The 20,668-nt window shown below is 40.1% G+C and overlaps 1 protein-coding gene across 2 annotated transcripts; it reads right to left on the bottom strand.

Annotated features, from left to right (window-relative positions):
* Window positions 1–1,742: 1,742 nt before the first annotated feature.
* Window positions 1,743–20,364, bottom strand: LOC142179348 (uncharacterized). Of its 2 annotated transcripts, none has more exons than XR_012707360.1 (2): window positions 17,852–20,364; window positions 1,743–2,496 (listed from the first exon to the last, which is right to left on the bottom strand). XR_012707360.1 is itself a non-coding variant. In XM_075249060.1 (2 exons), the coding sequence occupies exon 2, from the start codon at window positions 14,505–14,507 to the stop codon at window positions 13,029–13,031; it is 1,479 nt and encodes a 492-aa protein (XP_075105161.1). In that variant the 5' UTR covers window positions 14,508–15,078; window positions 17,852–20,272; the 3' UTR covers window positions 12,994–13,028. The 2 variants fall into 2 exon arrangements, 1 of the variants encoding a protein (XP_075105161.1); XM_075249060.1 differs by lacking the exon at window positions 1,743–2,496 and adding an exon at window positions 12,994–15,078 and having other exon boundaries at window positions 17,852–20,272.
* Window positions 20,365–20,668: the final 304 nt, after the last annotated feature.

Here is a 20,668-nt window from a genome sequence, read left to right on the forward strand (position 1 = left end):
ACAATTCTTATATTAAACTTTAAACAAGATTATGAGAACAATTCAAACAATAATCATAAATGGTAAACAAGAAATCAAACTATACAAAATTCGGATTCAAGAACAATCAAACAAAGTATGAACATGGATGAACTATTTTAAACAACAAACATGACGGATTAAACGATTAAAACAATATATTCCTTTAATACAACTAAATTCTTTAAACAAATAACAAGATTGACGAAGAAACAATTATGAACTTAAACTTGAACTTAACAATATTAACAATTTCTAACAATACATAAACGCATGAAACAAATTGAAGAAATAGTTGATTAAATTTTAATTTGAATCTAACAAACATCAAACTAACAAATACTTACTTAAACAATAATACAAACATGAAATAAACATGAAAGCAACTAATTAAACTTCTATTTTTAAATCTGAAAATTAATTTAACGAAACATATGAATAAACTAAAATTATTTCAACTACGGACAAACAAAACAAACATTGAATTATTTATCGATTTTGAATCCGGAAAACAACGAACAACAAAAAATATGGGCGAATTTTGAAAACATAAACCAACTAACCGATTCGAAACAACGACGAATAAACGAAGAAGATGGAGAGGAAGGAACAGCAGTCCGCAGATGGCCATGGCAGCATCAAAGCTTGCTCGTCCATGGCGGAAACGTGAGCAGCAGCAGTTGCTGCGAGATCTTGGCCGCGACGGAGACGAAGAAGAACAACGCAGCAGCAACAAATGGAGCAGCAGCTACGGCAACCATTGATTCAATGTTTGTTCCTGAAGAAGCTGGACGCGGAGCTGCTCACGTTGATTCAAATGGAGAAAGCTGCCGTGAAACAGCAACGTTGGGGAACTGGACGCGGCGAGAAACAATAACAAGCCGGAACGCAGCAGCAGTGGTGGAAACGGGCAGCAGTGGCGCGATGAGGAAGCAGCTGCGGCGAGCAAAAGGAGTTGAAGAAGAAGCCGCGATAGTAGCGGCGTGGCGCAGGCAGGTTGTTTGTTCGCCGTTGGTGCTCGCGACTGTGGTCGGATCTCGTGACTATGGTCGCGATGGCTGGGGTTCGATGACGAGGAACGCAGCCATGGCTGCTAGAGAAACAGTGGTCGTCCATGGATGTCGAGCTCAAGCTTGAGCTCGACGAAGAAGATGAAAGCAAACGCGGGCAGCCATGGCGCAAAAACAAAAACGACAATGGTGAAGCTTGAAGGCAGCCATGGTTATGTGGTGAAGGGGTGGTTGTAGTGGAGATGGTGAAGTAGCCATTGATGGAGCTTTGCTTAAGGAAGAAGAAGAAGAAGAAAGATAGAAAGGGGGGGGGCGGGTGAGTTAGGCATTTCTTAGGGTTTTCTAAATTTTTTTTTTTTTTGTTTTTCTTTGTTTTATTTTTTTTTTGAAATGCAAGATAATAGGGTGTTGGGTTATGGACCGGGTTGACCCAGTTCGAAATGGACTGGGTTGTAGGGAAGATTGGGCCATTTTTTGGGCTTGTGGCTTGAAATTGAAGAAAAGGCCCAATTCCGACTTTCTTTATATTTTCGCTCTTTTTTCTTCTTTTATTTATCTAAAACTAAATTATAAAAATACTTAAACTATTATTAAGAACTAAATTAAGTTATAAAAGCGCAAATTAACTCCCAATAACAATTAACGCACAATTAAGTATTAATTAAGCATAAAATTGTATATTTGGACATTAAATGCTAAAAATGCAAACGATGACTATTTTTGTAATTTTTTTATTTTTGTAAAACAAATTTAATTATTATCAATTATAGAATTAAATCCTACATGCAAAATGCGACATATTTTTGTATTTTTTATTAATTTAGCAAATAAACACGCACAGACAACTACAAATAATTATTCAAAATATCACAAAATTGCACACCAAAGAAAAATCATTTTATTTTTGAATTTTTGGGAGTAATTCTCATTTTGGCAAAAATCACGTGCTTACAGTTGCCCCTCTTTGCCCGAAGACACGAAGGGTTTTCGTGCAAAGATAAAGCGAGCGATTTTTGCCCATCCGAGTACTCCGTGTGAAGCATTTTTTTTTTGAAAAAGATTTGACCGAACCTTTGCTTCAAAGGTTTCCTACATATCCTGGGCTAAACAGGAATCAGGTCAATGTAGTTCGGGAAATTTTGGTAGCTGGGACTACCATGGGACTGCAATGTTACTGCTGTTGCATGCTACTTTTACTGTTTGCTGACCTCCTTATTACACCATGCTTAAAAAAAACAAGGAGCTAGGCTAGAGTACAATTTGTTTTTGTTGCCTTGCTTCCTTATCTGCTTGCATTTCTTCCGGTACTTTTCTTCTTTTGACACATGCACTTGAATTTGCGCTGGGACTTCTTGTTGCCACCTTCTGCCTTCCGGTGTTGGGATTTTTATTGTTTCCTGCTGGGGATTCTTGTTGTAACCTTCTGCCTTCCGGTGGGGTTACTGACTTCAAAATCTGCAGTATAAGACTGAAAAGTATTCCTCTCATTATACAGGTGGGTGCCTGGAAATGGAAAAATGAAATGTACGCCCGCATTATACTGGTGGGCGACCTGGAAATGGAAAACTGAAATGTATGCCTGCATTATACTGGTGGGCGACCTGGAAATGGAAAACTGAAATGTATTCCTGCATTTTACTGGTGGGCGACCTAGAACTTAAAAGTATTCCCGCATTATACTGGTGGGCGACCTAGATCTTAAATATATTCCCGCATTTTACTGGTGGGCGACCTAGAACTTAAAAGTATTCCCGCATTATACTGGTGGGCGACCTAGAACTTAAATATATTCCCGCATTTTACTGGTGGGCGACCTAGAACTTAAAAGTATTCCCGCATTATACTGGTGGGCGACCTAGAACTTAAATATATTCCCGCATTTTACTGGTGGGCGACCTAGAACTTAAATGTATTCCCGCATTTTACTGGTGGGCGACCTAGAACTTAAATGTATTCCCGCATTTTACTGGTGGGCGACCTAGAACTTAAATGTATTCCCGCATTTTACTGGTGGGCGACCTAGAACTTAAATGTATTCCCGCATTTTACTGGTGGGCGACCTAGAACTTAAATGTATTCTCGCATTTTACTGGTGGGCGACCTAGAACTTAAATGTATTCCCGCATTTTACTGGTGGGCGACCTAGAACTTAAATGTATTCCCGCATTTTACTGGTGGGCGACCTAGAACTTAAATGTATTCCCGCATTTTACTGGTGGGCGACCTAGAACTTAAATGTATTCCCGCATTTTACTGGTGGGCGACCTAGAACTTAAATGTATTCCCGCATTTTACTGGTGGGCGACCTAGAACTTAAATGTATTCCCGCATTTTACTGGTGGGCGACCTAGAACTTAAATGTATTCCCGCATTTTACTGGTGGGCGACCTAGAACTTAAATGTATTCCCGCATTTTACTGGTGGGCGACCTAGAGCATGAAATGAAAACATAAATGCATACCCGCATTATACTGGTGGGCGACCTAGAGCATGAAATGAAAACATAAATGCATACCCGCATTATACTGGTGGGTGACCTAGAACATGAAATGAAAAGACAGAAATGTATTCCCGCATTATACTGGTGGGCGCCTAATTGGTAAAGAATAATTTGAATTTGTTTCCTCGATTCTCCGAGAAAATTTCCACTTGTGGCAGAAAATTTTCTGCCCCAATTCTGGCGATCTTTCTTATGGCGTATCTTTAGGCCATCATCGACACTTTATTTTCCTGTTCAAATCAAAGAAAATTTAGTTAGTTTTTTTTTTTTTTTTTGAAATATGGCGAGTGGTCATGTCACTCTTGATGGGGATGATTGTTCCCTTTCCCTTATTCTTGTTCGGCGTTCTCAAAACTTGTTGGGGATGATGTTATTTGCTGGGGATAACATTCTGCTTGGGATGGTTTTTCCATTTATCCCTTCACCATTTTGTATCTCAAAAATTTCTGGAGGTTATTTTGTCGAAGATGAATTTTCCTTTCTTCCCTTCCCCTTCTGTGTTGTCCGACCACCTCGTAGCTTGGTCGATATTCGGTCGGAGTACTCTGGGGATCTTCTTGGAACTTGGTTTACAATTTCCTCAACATGTTTTTTTTTTTTCCGGCTCTTCCCCGTACTTTCCTTGCCATTTTAGGACAGTATTATTCGGCCTGGCAATCAACGTCTTTTGCCTTATTGCCTTGTCTCTGGATTGCCCTTTTCACCTTTTATGTTGTACCATTTTGGCAACTGGTAGTAAGCTCTGAAAGACCTTCCTTAAAACATAAATTTCTAGAAAAATTCTTTTAAACAAAGAAATGAAAAGATAGAAAAATGAGAAAATCTTTCTGAACAAAAAAAATGAACTTATCTGGGTGATACAACCGATTCCAATGATCATGTTGTGCATTCCGGATTAATCAACCCAGTCTATTTGTGTCGATCAAACTTTCTGATGTCTTCACTTGCTGGGGATAAATAGGTGCCCAATTCTTCGCAAAATACGGATCTTTTCCGTCAATCTATCTTGTCACCTTATAGTGCCCTTCGTGGGGTTTTCACTAACAAGGCTCTCTCATTTCTCACAACTCCCGTCGCCTTATGGTGCCTGTGAAGGTTTTCACCGATAAGACTCTCTCATTTTGTATTTCTCAGCTTACGTCGCCTTATGGCGCCTGTGAAGGTTTTCGCCGATAAGACTCTCTCATCTTATTTTCTCAGCTTGGGATTGGAGTGTTGCCGATAAGATTTATCTCTGCCGGGAATTCTTTTGGCTATAAATTCTTTCGATTCATGATCCTCATTCAGTCAGGGACCGATGTTTTATTCTTGGTTTTCATTTGCCTATCTTAACACCTCTCGGATACTGATCAGGAGGTCTTTTTTGGATATCAATATAGGTTTTAGAAGAAAAGGATATAAAATTCAAAATAACTTTGATGGGTAAAGTATTACAACTCTTGGAATCAAACTCTTTTTTTCTTTTTTTTTCAAAATTTAGAAACATAATTTCTGCCCCAGTTTTCTTACTTGGGGATTTTTCTTTTGATTTTTTTTTCTTTTTTTTTATTACCTTATGACCGAGCCGTGAGGCGCCTACGTATCCTCTTTGAGGAATCAGGTCGAACGTAGTTCACTGACTCCTTTGTTTTCTTGCGACCTTCAAAATTTTTTTTTTTTCATACATTTTTTCATTAATGATTCCAAGAGAGGGGTATAAAAAGATAAGTATGGCTCAAAGGGGTAAAGCAAAGGTTAAAAGTGTTTGGATAGAAGAAAGAATTGCCTCCGTCATTTCATTATCCGATAAGCACTAAGTACAAACAAACAAATAAACAACAAAATAAATTACACATAATATCTTTTGACTGCATCAGAATTGATAGCCATGTCGACACATCTTCCTTCAACATCCGTCAGACGTAAAGCGCCATTGGATAATACTCTGGTCACAATATACGGCCCTTGCCAATTCGGGGCGAACTTGCCTTTTGCCTCAATCTGATGTGGGAGGATCCGTTTCAATACTTGTTGCCCTACTTCAAATTTTCTGGGGCGCACCTTCTTATTGTATGCTTTTGCCATTCTCTTTTGATACAACTGGCCATGACATACTGCTGCCAATCTTTTTTCATCCATTAAACTCAGCTGCTCTAGTCGGGTTTTGACCCATTCATCATCGTCAATCCCGGCCTCAGCGATAATTCGAAGGGAAGGAATTTCAACTTCCGCTGGTATTACTGCTTCGGTTCCGTATACCAACAAATAAGGAGTTGCACCTATTGAAGTACGAACAGTAGTGCGGTATCCTAACAACGCAAATGGTAGCTTTTCATGCCATTGTCTGGATCCTTCAATCATTTTCCTCAATATCTTCTTTATATTTTTGTTGGCTGCCTCAACTGCTCCATTCGCCTTGGGCCGATATGGGGTGGAATTACGGTGTGTAATCTTAAACTGTTCACATACTTCTCTCATTAAGTTGCTGTTAAGATTAGCACCATTGTCCGTGATTATTATGTTTGGGATCCCAAATCTACAAATGATATGGGAATGGACGAAATCCACCACTGCCTTCTTGGTTACAGACTTAAAAGTTTTGGCTTCAACCCACTTAGTGAAATAATCGATGGCTACCAGAATGAACCTATGACCGTTCGAAGCTGCCGGCTCAATAGGCCCAATGACATCCATGCCCCATGCTACAAATGGCCATGGTGCGGACATTGTGTGCAATTCCGTTGGTGGAGAATGAATCAGATCTCCATGTATCTGACACTGATGGCATTTTTCGTACGAAACTGATACAATCATGCTCCATAGTGAGCCAATAATATCCCGCTCGCAGAATCTTCTTTGCCAACACATATCCGCTCATATGGGGCCCACAGACTCCAGCATGTACCTCTGTCATCACTATCGTGGCTTGACCTGCATCAATACATCTCAGCAATCCCAGATCTGGGGTTCTTTTGTACAACATTCCTCCACTGAGGAAAAATCCATTTGCCAGTCGTCGAATGGCTCCCTTTTGATCTCCGGTTGCCTGCTCCGGGTATATTCCCATCCTGAGATATTCCTTGATATCATAAAACCATGGCTCGCCATCCATTTCTTCTTCTATTATGTTACAGTAGGCATGCTGATTACGAACCTGAATATACAATGGGTCAACATGGATTTTGTCTGGATGGTGCAACATCGATGCTAAAGTGGCCAAAGCATCGGCAACCTCATTGTGAACTCTCGGGATGTGTCTGAACTCCACTGATCGAAATCGCTTGCTCAGATCGTGCAAACATTGTCGATATGGTATAAGCTTCAAATCCCGTGTTTCCCATTCACCCTGGATCTGATGTACTAGGAGGTCCGAGTCTCCCAAGACCAAGACGTCCTGAACATCCATGTTTGCAGCCAATCGTAGGCCCAAAATACATGCCTCATATTCAGCCATGTTGTTGGTACAATAGAAACGTAGCTGAGCTGTAACAGGATAGTGATGTCCTGTTTCTGAAATAAGTACTGCTCCTACTCCAACTCCTTTTGCATTAGCAGCCCCGTCAAAGAAAAGCTTCCACCCTGGTTCCTCATTCAGTTCTAACTCCTCTATATGTATCACTTCTTCATCAGGAAAATACGTCCTCAAAGGCTCATATTCTTCATCAATAGGATTCTCAGCCAAGTGATCGGCCAATGCTTGAGCTTTCATGGCCGTCCTCGTCACATAGACAATGTCGAACTCTGTGAGTAATATCTGCCATTTTGCCAATCTTCCTGTGGGCATAGGCTTCTGGAAAATATACTTTAATGGATCCAGACGTGAAATAAGGTATGTAGTATGTGACGACAGATAATGCTTAAACTTCTGTGCTACCCAAGTTAGAGCACAACATGTCTTCTCAAGTTGGGTGTACTTATTCTCATAGACTGTAAACTTCTTGCTGAGATAATAGATGGCTTGCTCTTTTCTTCCTGTGATGTCGTGTTGACCCAACACGCAACCAAACGAATGATCCAGGACCGTTAGATAAAGGATTAATGGCCTCCCCGACTCAGGTGGAACCAATACAGGTGGATTGGATAAATAACCTTTGATCTGGTCAAATGCCTCCTGACATTCTGCCGTCCATTCTATCGCGGCATCTTTCCTCAGCAATCGAAAGATGGGTTCACAAGTTGTTGTGAGCTGAGCGATGAATCTGCTGATATAGTTCAATCTTCCCAACAGACTCATTACTTCTGTTTTGTTCCTTGGTGGCGGCAATTCCTGGATGGATTTGATCTTTGACGGATCCAACTCAATGCCTCGCTGACTGACGATAAATCCTAACAGCTTTCCAGATGGAACACCAAATGCACATTTGGCTGGGTTGAGCTTAATGTCGTACCTTCGAAGTCTTTGGAAAAACTTCCTAAGGTCTGCTACGTGGTCTTCCTGACGCTTGGATTTGATGATCACATCATCTACGTACACTTCAATCTCTTTGTGTATCATATCATGGAACACAGTAGTCATTGCTCTCATGTACGTTGCCCCAGCGTTCTTCAAACCGAATGGCATTACCCGATAACAATAAGTCCCCCATGGCGTAATGAAAGCTGTTTTCTCTGCATCTTCTTCATCTATCAAAATCTGATGATACCCAGCGTAGCAATCCACAAAGGAGCCGATTTCTCGCCCGGCGCAATTGTCGATCAAGATATGGATATTGGGCAATGGAAAGTTATCCTTTGGGCTTGCCCTGTTCAGATTACGGTAGTCGACGCATACCCTGATCTTCCCATCTTTCTTTGGTACTGGCACTACATTAGCCAACCAATCAGGATATCGAGAGACCCGAATAACCTTTGCTTGCAGCTGCTTGGTTACTTCTTCTTTAATCTTCACACTCATATCTGTCTTGAACTTCCTCAGTTTCTGCTTGACGGGAAGGCATGCCGGGTCAATGGGCAATTTGTGAACCACTAGCTTGGTGCTTAAACCCGGCATGTCGTCATACGACCATGCAAAAATATCTTTAAACTCAATGAGTGCTTTGATTAATTCTTCCCTGATGCCAGGCTCAATGTGGATGCTGATTTTGGTTTCTCGGACATTATCCGCATCCCCTAGATTTATAGCCTCGGTGTCATTCAGATTAGGCTTGGGTTTCTCTTCAAATTGGCATAGTTCTCGGTTTATTTCTTCGAAGGCTTTATCCTCATCATATTCAGACTCATAATCGATCTCTTGTATCATTAAATCAGAGTCAGATTGATTTATTAGACTAGGTCAAAGATCCGTCGTGCATGCCATGTCATTAGAACCAGTAAAAAGAGAACTGTTCAGAAAGAGAAAAGAATAAAACAAAATTAAAATGAGACAAGAAAAGAATTTTATTAAAATGCGGGATAACAGGGTTCACACTTTTACAAGATAAAATAAGATTTGGATTACACCCTGAATAATCCGAAAAATAAGAAAGCAAAAATCAAAGACTACTACCAGGACTCTCCCCGAGTAGGAAGAGGAGTAACCGTCCAATTGTTGGTTTTGGCCTCAGGCCCCATAAACTGTATGTCTGTTCCGCTGGAACCCTCTCCGACTTCTACCATATTGACATCAGTGAACAATCTTTCGAAGCTCTGATTCAGATCCCCGTCAATCCCAATCAATGGCCCGAGAACTTTCGGGACCGGTGACCCCTTGGCGCTTGCTCTAACAAAAGATCTTGAGAGACGTGGCACAGGTTTGGGAAGAAACCAAACTTTCTTCTTCATTTTCCGCGCTCGTTTTACATCTGCCGCAGTCGGTTTGAACCCCAACCCAAAGGTCTCCAAATTCTTGGGCAAAGAAACAGGTTGAACAATTCCCTGAAGTTCAGCTCCCAAGCCTTTTTCCTGGCATAAACCCATTACCCAGCATTTCTGAAACCATCATAACCGTTGCGGAAGCTATCCTAGGATGCTGAATGATTTCACCCTCGGGGATCTTGTTTGCCGACACTGCATCAAAAATCTGGTAGACCCAGGGACCTTTGTCATCATTGGTCTCTATGAAGGGTACAATGGCACCTCCTACGGTTCACGCAGTGTCCTCGCCGTGCAACACGACCTCTTGTCTATCCCACTCGAACTTGACCATCTGATGCAAGGTGGATGGCACTGCTTTGGCTGTATGGATCCATGGTCGTCCCAACAGAAAGTTATAAGATACCGTAGCATCTAATACCTGGAATTCCATGGTAAACTGGACTGGACCGATGGTCAACTCAAGTATAATATCCCCCACGGTGGCTGTTCCATTTCCGTCAAATCCTCGGACGCAAATGCTATTCTTTTGGATTCTTCCGTGGTCGATCTTCAATTGGTTCAGGGTGGATAATGGACAAATATTGGCACTTGAGCCGTTATCCACTAATGCCCGAGTAACTGCCGAATCTTCACATTTGACAGTTAGGTAGAGAGCTTTATTATGCTCCGTGCCCTCCACTGACAGATCATCATCTGAAAATGTTACCCTGTTCACCTCGAAAATTTTGTTGGCAATCGTTTCCAGGTGATTTACAGAAATCTCATTGGGCACATGAGCTTCATTCAGTATCTTCATCAGGGCCCGACAATGTTCATCCGAATGGATTAATAATGATAGCAGTGAGATCTGGGCCGGTGTTTTCTTCAACTGTTCGACCACGGAGTAATCCTGCACTTTCATCTTCTTTAAGAAATCCTCAGCTTCTTCTTCTGACACAGGTTTCTTTATTGCAGCTGGATTGGGTCTTCTCAACTCCGCCGGAGCAAAACACCGTCCTGATCGAGTCAGTCCCTGCGCCTCACAACTATTCTCCTCCACTTGTTGTCCCTTGTACATCACCACTGCCTTCTCATACTTCCAAGGCACAGCCTTGCTATCAATCACTGGTGTTTGGACTACTGGTTTTATGATGACCGGTTCCCTGCAGACCCCTTTCACAACAACCACGGGTGCAGATGATGCTCCCGTTATTACCAACTTGGCTGGTTCTGGTTTCCTTGTAGCGGCAGATGGATTCTTCCCCAATATCACCACTGGCTTGACATCTTCCCCCTTCAACTGTACCCCTACTTCCTCATTGATCGATTTTTCTTTCGGAGTGGCACGGATCATCATCACTGTCTGTGAGGGTTTCTTCGGCTCCCCTCCTTCGTGCACAAGTTCGATCATGTGGGCTTCAGGGTGCTTTGGCAATGGGTTCTGGTTAATGTTGGGTGCCTCCGGTGCCTGTACCTCGATCTTGTTGGTATCAATAAGATCTTGTATTGCATGTTTCAGCCTCCAACATTTCTCGGTATCATGTCCGGGAGCTCCCGAACAATATTCACATCTTACCGAGTGATCCATATTTTGGGGTAAGGGATTTGGTAATCTAGGCTCAACAGGATTTAATAAACCCAACTGCCTCAATTTGTGGAACAAGGCAATATATGTTTCCCCCAACTCAGTAAAAGTTCTTTGCCTCTGCAATCTTTCATTTCTGGCAGCCGGATTTCCCCTGAAACCCATCCCTGGAGGGTTCCTGTAGGCTCTTGGTGGTGGATAGGTGTTTTGTGGTTGTGGGTATGTGTTATGTGGAGGTGGGTATGTATTGTGGGGAACCGGCGCGCGCCATTGTGGGCGAACCGGAGGTTGGGTGTATGTCTGGGCTTGATGGACGGTGAAATGTTGTTCTTGTGGTTGGTAGTAGGGTTGTGGAGGGTAATTTGGAATGTGTGGGTAGTTTAGACGATGGGGTCTGGGTTGGTAATGAGGGGAAGGACCTCTAGATCTGGACCAATTGTCGGCCTCTAATGTCGTGACCTCCTCTCTCCTTTTCTTCCCTAGCGCACCTCCCGTGCCGCTCTGAATGGCCTGAGTTGTTGCCTTAATTGCCGAATAACTCAGGATCTTATTGGACTTAAGTCCTTCTTCTATCATACCTCCCATTTTCACAACTTCATTAAATGATTTGCCAACTGACGTCACCAAGTGACCAAAGTAAGTTGGCTCGAGAGTTTGTAAGAAGTAATCCACCATTTCTCCTTCTCTCATTGGGGGATCAACTCTGGCTGCCTGTTCTCTCCATCGGAACCCAAATTCCCGGAAGCTCTCTCCGGGTTTCTTCTCGAGCTTTAACAATGTGAGACGGTCTGGGACTATCTCAAGGTTGTATTGGAAATGTCCTGCAAAAGCCTGTGCCAAGTCATCCCAGGTGTACCACCTGCTCGGATCTTGTCTTGTATACCACTCTAACGCCGACCCGCTCAAACTCTGGCCAAAGTAAGCTATTAATAGCTCATCTTTGCCCCCTGCTCCCCTCATTTTGCTACAAAAACCTCGTAGATGTGCCATAGGATCACCATGCCCTTCGTATAAATCGAACTTGGGCATTTTGAACCCTGCTGGTAATTGAACGTCAGGGAAAGGGCATAGATCCTTGTAAGCCACGCTGACCTGGTTACCTAACCCGTGTATGTTCCTGAAGGATTGCTCCAGGCTTTTAAATTTCCGCATCACCTCGTCCTGCTCTGGGCTCTTAGCCGGCTTTTCAATCTCCGCCGGGACCTCAAAGTGGGGATTATAGGTATGTGGCTCGGGTGCTTTGAATGTGAGTTCAGGGGGTAGTATTGTGTATCGTGAGCCTGAAACAGTGGCTCACTAGATGATCTGTGCAATGGGGCTGGGGGAGGTGCCACAAAGATGGGAACATTTGGTGGAGGAGGGTTTTGAGTGGGTGGTGGAGCTTGGGAATCATAAGCCTCTCTTCCCTGATAATAGTGATGGCTTGGGAAACTTGTTGAAGGACCGGGAGAGGGGTATTCCGGCGTGTGTGTTGGTTGGAGGGTAGGAGTAACGGGTAATTCTTGCCCCTTCTGGGCTCTAGCTAAGGCTATCTGCATTTCATTCATTTCTAGCCTCATTTTTTCCATTTTCTCCAGGGCTTCTTTCAGCATCTGATTGGCCGTTTTTTCTGACTCAACGCTGTTGTCTGACCCAGTCATGCTTTCTGGTATAGGACCTTTTGATCTTGTCTGATAATGGTACGGTGCCAGTACGCTCTAACAACTAACTGATATTGATTGGAAAAACAACAAACTTGTCAGTGTTAGAGTCTTAACAGATATTGTAATTGCACGTTAGGGGGATGCAATGCTCCTAGGCAGTTAATCATTTCTAACATGCTTTTGCTCTGACCGCATGCATCATCCCGGCTTATTTTTGCTCTGACAAATATATATTCTTCCTCTTTTTTTTTCTTTTTTTTTTAATTACGGTCGAATCCTATAGAGATTGCCTACGTATCGTGACCCCGCACGAATCAGACCAAGCGTAGTTCGTGCCATAAGACCAAATATTTTTTTATTACTCAAAATAATGCTATTACAAGCCATCACAAAAAATACAGACTTTATATATATATTTTTGAGAATGTTTGATATATTTTTTTTTTTGAGAATGTTGAAGAAAGAAAAAAAAACATATGGGTAGACAACAGACTCGAAAAACAAACAAGTGCAAGATTGAACTAGGGATACATTAAAGCTTTGAATTTTGGTGCCCGCGAGGCATCATTCGGCCTTTCCGCGGGCTTGGGGGCCAGGCTTCTTTGCAAGCTTTTTAGTTCCTCCATGATCTGATGGACATAACCCATGATTGAGGCAAATAGGACATCACGAGGCATCTCTTCACATGTTAGGCACTTTGTGGTGATATAGCGCCCTATATCATTGATCCTACCCCTGATTCTATCCCTCTCTATGCACAGCTGTTCTATCCGTTGATTCTTTAGTCCCAATATTCGAGTATTGTCAATGAGCTGCTCTTGGAACCTCTCCATTTGTTCTTCCATCCGGGCTATTGACTCATGGCAGTGTTCTCTATATGTTCTAGCATCCTGGGCTTGTTTGAGGACCCGATTATTGAGAATGGAGTTTATCTCTCTCAATGTCGCAACACTCATTTCGTAGTCCCTTTTTACTTGCCATAGGTGCTCTCTCCGTGATGTTGTAACTGTAGCCCACCTGACCCGCATTCTTGTTATACAAGCCTGGGATCTCTCCAAGTCTTCTCGGCTTTGGCTGACTTGATTTCTCAATTCCGCTATCAACCTTTCATCAGATCGACGTTTCTGTCGGTCGCTATCACTCTTACTGACTTGGCGAATTCGGGCTTTCAGTGCCTGGTTTTCTTTGGCTAATTTGTTCTTCTCACCCTGCTCTGAGGCTACTTGAACGTTGTTTTCAAACATAAGCCTTTCAATTTGCCGCTTCAGCTTCCCAATTTCAACCCGGTAGCCTTCCTCTCTCACTAACCAGCCCCACTGTTCCTGCGAATCATCCGTAAATTGTTGGACGTGAGCTCTTTTGGCAGGCCTCTGACGAATCTGGAACCTTTTCCCGAACCAAACATCGTATTTTGGGTCTACCTCACCCTTAGTCAGCTCTCGAACCATAGTCTTGGGTTCAAGGAATCTACATTCGTGCCACAGCTTTCTAATTTTTCCTTCGGGGAACACGACTCCTGGACTCAACTCAATGGCGTGCTTGCTTAGATCCTCATCAGTGAGAATTACCTGAAATCTTCCTAGTTGGCGCAGTACCCGATGAGGAGCATATGGTTGGATGCTACGAAGTCCCATCAAAAGAACATGACATTCCTCGGTCGCCATGTATATTACCTCAGTATCATTCAACCACCCAAATGCCCATTCAACTTGGTCGGCTGTTGTTGACCTCAATTGTGCAAGCCATGCTTCGACGCCTTCGGGAAATATGACGCTTGTCATTCGTTTCTCAAAGCCGCTAATGCAGTTTCTCTCAGTCAACCCGTGGTTCATGTATCCCACTCGGTGATGGAGGTGTTCTTGCATCCACAGCTGGAGTAACAGATTGCATCCCTGAAAGAACTTGCCTCCTTCTCGGCATATAGTTAAAGCTCGGTAGATTTCGGACAAAATCAAAGGAACCACAGTACTGTCGGTTCTTTTGATTGCAACATCGGCCATCCCTACAAGGCCTATCTCTATTTTTTTATCTTTGCGGGGACAGACCACAACTCCCAGAAATGCGGTGATAAATGCCAAAGTACGTCTTGCTTCCCACTTGATTCTGTTCCCAGTGTGAATTAATCCGAGGTTTGGTTCTTCCTAACCCTGAGGAATTCCGTACCGTTGATACAAGAATTGGAGAGTACAACATCCCTTCGACAAATCATCATTCTGTACCTTCCGACTAATGCTTAGCAAATCCAAGAACGCGTGCGGAGATACTGGTCTTGGTGAAAGTAAATACTGCCCTCTTAGTTTCCCATTCAACCCCGCATATCCGGCGACTTCCTCTAGTGTAGGTGAAAGTTCAAAGTCAGCAAAACGAAACACGTTGCGTGTTGGGTCCCAGAACGGTATTAGAGCCTCGATGATATCTGTCCTTGGCTTGATACTCAACAGATCGACAAAACCTCCCAAAACTCTTTCCACTATCTTTATACTATCCTTTCCCATATCATTCCACCACATGTGGAGTTGCGAAGGGACCTCGCTACACACTGAGAATGGTTCATTTTGACTTGTGCTCATCCTGCACATTTATTATAGTGATTAAAGAAGGAAAAACTTTTATTTGACTTAAAAACTATCTATATTCTAAAGAAATATTTTTTGGATTTTTAATTTTTTTTTCTTGAAAAAAAACTCTTAAGGAGAAAGGAAATATTTTTGAACCAATATTCTGAATTTATGAAAGAAATACTACAGAAAAAATATTTTTGAATTTTATTTTGAATATCTTTTAAACAAATAATTGGGATTTTGAGATTAAAAGGAAATATATATATTTTTTTTTTAAAAAAAAATTTTTTTTAAAAAAAATTTTGAGGTCTAAAAGAAAAACTTTCTAAAGAAGTGAGTAATGTTAAATATTTTTGGATTTTTTTTGAATATGGTGAGTCGAAACCAAAGAGGTTTGCCTCTGATTTCACATCCGGTGAGAATCATACCCGCGTAGTTCAGACTATAAACTAACTAATTTTTTTTTGAAAACAAACAAATTTTTTCCTTTTTCTTTTATATCAAAAAAAATATTTTCATTTTTCATTTTTTTTTAAATAAAGCAAATTAAAATAAAAGACTTATTCCTACACATTTTCTGCTTTCTAGGCAAACCAACAATTCTAAAAGTAAAAATATATATGTTTTTTTTAAAAAACAAATTCGGCAGCATTTCAACAGTACTTGGACACTGATTTTTCTAAATTAATCAAATAACTTTCCACTTGCTATTTTTATTTTATTTTATTTTTTACACTCCCGAGACTCAGAAGCCGGTCAACATGCAAGACCGAGCAAATAAATGCACATAAAACAAATAAGATGCATCAGGATGGTCATTTTCATTTTTGGTGCACCTGTCCTAGACAGACCCAACCCCTGTGTTGAGCCTCCAAAGTCAGATGCACGTGATGCAAACAAACGTTCCTACTAGGGATCCAACATGTGGTTTTGTTATACTAGGTTCAGAACCTGGGTGTTTGTTCTAGACCTGGCTTACCCGAGCGGACAGCTCGAGCCGAGGGGGGTAGCGTACCGGGAATACAGAAGCTTCACCGGCTTAGCAACTTGTCCGAACCTCATTCTAAATTGGGATTTGACACTATACAGAAAAGAAGTCGTACGAAGTACACCCTTCTTCATGATTTAGAAGACTCAGAGAGGAGATGGGTTTCGGCACAGTTTATACACAGTTCATGTAATATCAAAGCGGTAAAAGCAGCATTTAGCACATTAGGCTCAAACATGTAAAAATCAGATAAAACCAAATATAACAATTTATATGAGCTCGAATTTCTAACCCTGAACCAGAGATTCTGGGTTATAATATCCCCAGCAGAGTCGCCAGAGCTGTCACACCTCCTTTTTCCGGCACCGCGAGGTGCGTAGGGAGTTTTTTCCAATTAAAGGACAATCGAAACGGGATTGGTTTAATTATTTCAGAGTCTCCACTTGGGAGATTTAGGGTGTCCCAAGTCACCAATTTTAATCCCGAATCGAGGAAAAGAATGACTCTATATTACAGTCTGCGTACCAGAAATCCGGATAAGGAATTCTGTTAACCCGGGAGAAGGTGTTAGGCATTCCCGAGTTCCATGGTTCTAGCACGGTCGCTCAACTGTTATATTCGGCTTATTTATCTGATTTTTAATAAAATTATGAACCATGTGCAAATTTTATCTTTTACCGCTTTATTATTATAATTATTATTTTTTAGGAATGTGAACATCGCTTAAAACATATCTTTGGATTGTGTCACATGAAATGCACCCACAATACGAAACATATTTTATTTGATGTTTTAGGATTTAGATTTGGGTCGCATGAAATGCGCATCCGAGTTTAAGAAGGTAAAATTAATTAAATCGCGCCTAAAGAGTCTAACGCGTCATTATCTTTGGGGAAGGAAGTGAAATTTACTAAACAATCCATCCCAAATTCTAAGTAATTTTTTTTTAAATAATAATGAATAAATGAGATTGGAGAATCCTGTAAATTTGTATTATTTACATCTATTTATTTTTAGCGAAATCCTTTTAAGAATATCCTTTAATGACTACATTTTTATTATTACTAAGTTTTTTTATAAATATAAAATCAATATCTACATTCTTGAAAATGACATATTAAATAGAAGAGAAAAACAAATATTAACAGAAAGTAATAAAATTATAATCATAAATACAACATGGAATTATCGAAAAGTAAAAAAATAAAAATAAAAAAAAATTAATTATTCCATAGTTGGATTAAAATTCAAATTGTTAGTAAGACTTAAGCTTATTGAAACTAATTATTTACAAATACTGAAAATTGAAAGAAATAAAAATAAAAACTTGAGTACTAAATCATATTTCTAAAAATTTAAACAATTTAACATTAACTAACTTTGTTTTAATTCATCATGTCCTAATACTTGTTCGCAGACTAATTCATGTTATAACTGAAATTGACTACATGATTCGGATTAACTTATCGTTGACGAAAAACCTTATGAATAAGGAACTTAGTTAATTTTTGCCAAACTGATTCAATAACGCCATTTTTACGTTATTTCTTCTATTTTTTTTTATTAAACAATTTTAATTAATAATCAGGCTTAAATATATTTCCTAATAATCTTGGTAAAGGCGTTATTTAATATGTCGCTATAATATGCCTAGTTATGCCGATGACAGTGATTTACAGAATAATAATACATGAATAACCTAAATACAATGCAAAAATTAAATTAAACTAAATTAAAAATTTAACACTCCATTCTTCATTTCAGCTTACAAAATGCCAAAATTACAGTTGTGTACCTGATATTGTCAATATAAGAAGAAGAAAGTCAGCACGTAATACGTAACACAGCAACAGCAACAATAACCAGCAATAACCAGTCAACGAAAATCCCAGTGACAGCTTTGAAAAATTCAAAATAAAATCCAGGAATGCCGAAAATAACGGACAGAAACCAAGGGAAATTTTCAGATTTTTGAAAGGCTAGTTAATCTTCAACCCTTAATTTCTACACCTGTATACCAGAATATTTATCAGGTGTGTACTACTTTCTCTTCTAATTTTCAATTTTTTTTCTTTGTATGTTTTTCTTTTCTTGAGAGTTTCAATTTTTTTTTTTCGGAATAAATGTTCACCTTTTTTTTTCAATCTCTCTTTTTTTTCTGTCTGTCTTTTTTTTTCCTTTCTTGTGTCCAGACTTCACATATATATATATCCCATCCCTTTAATCAATTAAAATCAATCCCTTTCTCTACCAAACCCATTATCTTCCCACTCATCCCCATTACATTAAATAAATATATCACACCACCCCATTATATTTTGTCCCCCATGCTTTATTTAAAATAATGCAAGATTCCCCTTTAATTTAAATCTTGTCCCCCCTTTATATTAAATAATCATATCACAACCCACCCCATTTCATTTTGTCCCCCATGCTTCAAATAAACAATTACAAAATGTACAATTCCTAAACTACCCCTTCCGACCTTACTGAAATTACCAAACTACCCCTGAACGTATTACAAATTTACCAAACTACCCATCAGCTATAACACATCAATTAATCAAACTTAACCAAAATATAGACAGTATGATCAATTTCTAACAATGTTCAAACAACAATATGAACACGGATGAACATCATAACAACAATATCATATGAACATGATTTTAACAACATTTCAACAACAAATCACATGAACACAAATTGAACAACCAAGAACAACTAAAATTTGATTGAACAATATTTTAGCAACAAACAATCCTATTTTCGGATTCAAACCAACAACAAACAAAGTATGAAGATTTCTAAATTCAATCATATTGAACTTAAAATCAACTCTAACAACATTACAACAAACAATTCTTATATTAAACTTTAAACAAGATTATGAGAACAATTCAAACAATAATCATAAATGGTAAACAAGAAATCAAACTATACAAAATTCGGATTCAAGAACAATCAAACAAAGTATGAACATGGATGAACTATTTTAAACAACAAACATGACGGATTAAACGATTAAAACAATATATTCCTTTAATACAACTAAATTCTTTAAACAAATAACAAGATTGACGAAAAAACAATTATGAACTTAAACTTGAACTTAACAATATTAACAATTTCTAACAATACATAAACGCATGAAACAAATTGAAGAAATAGTTGATTAAATTTTAATTTGAATCTAACAAACATCAAACTAACAAATACTTACTTAAACAATAATACAAACATGAAATAAACATGAAAGCAACTAATTAAACTTCTATTTTTAAATCTGAAAATTAATTTAACGAAACATATGAATAAACTAAAATTATTTCAACTACGGACAAACAAAACAAACATTGAATTATTTATCGATTTTGAATCCGGAAAACAACGAACAACAAAAAATATGGGCGAATTTTGAAAACATAAACCAACTAACCGATTCGAAACAACGACGAATAAACGAAGAAGATGGAGAGGAAGGAACAGCAGTCCGCAGATGGCCATGGCAGCATCAAAGCTTGCTCGTCCATGGCGGAAACGTGAGCAGCAGCAGTTGCTGCGTGATCTTGGCCGCGACGGAGACGAAGAAGAATAACGCAGCAGCAACAAATGGAGCAGCAGCTACGGCAACCATTGATTCAATGTTTGTTCCTGAAGAAGCTGGACACGGAGCTGCTCACGTTGATTCAAATGGAGAAAGCTGCCGTGAAACAGCAACGTTGGGGAACTGGACGCGGCGAGAAACAATAACAAGCCGGAACGCAGCAGCAGTGGTGGAAACGGGCAGCAGTGGCGCGATGAGGAAGCAGCTGCGGCGAGCAAAAGGAGTTGAAGAAGAAGCCGCGATAGTAGCGGCGTGGCGCAGGCAGGTTGTTTGTTCGCCGTTGGTGCTCGCGACTGTGGTCGGATCTCGTGACTATGGTCGCGATGGCTGGGGTTCGATGACGAGGAACGCAGCCATGGCTGCTAGAGAAACAGTGGTCGTCCATGGATGTCGAGCTCAAGCTTGAGCTCGACGAAGAAGATGAAAGCAAACGCGGGCAGCCATGGCGCAAAAACAAAAACGACAATGGTGAAGCTTGAAGGCAGCCATGGTTATGTGGTGAAGGGGTGGTTGTAGTGGAGATGGTGAAGTAGCCATTGATGGAGCTTTGCTTAAGGAAGAAGAAGAAGAAGAAAGATAGAAAGGGGGGGGGGCGGGTGAGTTAGGCATTTCTTAGGGTTTTCTAAATTTTTTTTTTATTTTTGTTTTTCTTTGTTTTATTTTTTTTTTGAAATGCAAGATAATAGGGTGTTGGGTTATGGACCGGGTTGACCCAGTTCGAAATGGACTGGGTCGTAGGGAAGATTGGGCCATTTTTTGGGCCTGTGGCTTGAAATTGAAGAAAAGGCCCAATTCCGACTTTCTTTATATTTTCGCTCTTTTTTCTTCTTTTATTTATCTAAAACTAAATTATAAAAATACTTAAACTATTATTAAGAACTAAATTAAGTTATAAAAGCGCAAATTAACTCCCAATAACAATTAACGCACAATTAAGTATTAATTAAGCATAAAATTGTATATTTGGACATTAAATGCTAAAAATGCAAACGATGACTATTTTTG

This window comes from Nicotiana tabacum, chromosome 3 (genome assembly GCF_000715075.1).
Source record: "Nicotiana tabacum cultivar K326 chromosome 3, ASM71507v2, whole genome shotgun sequence".
Taxonomy (NCBI): domain Eukaryota; kingdom Viridiplantae; phylum Streptophyta; class Magnoliopsida; order Solanales; family Solanaceae; genus Nicotiana; species Nicotiana tabacum.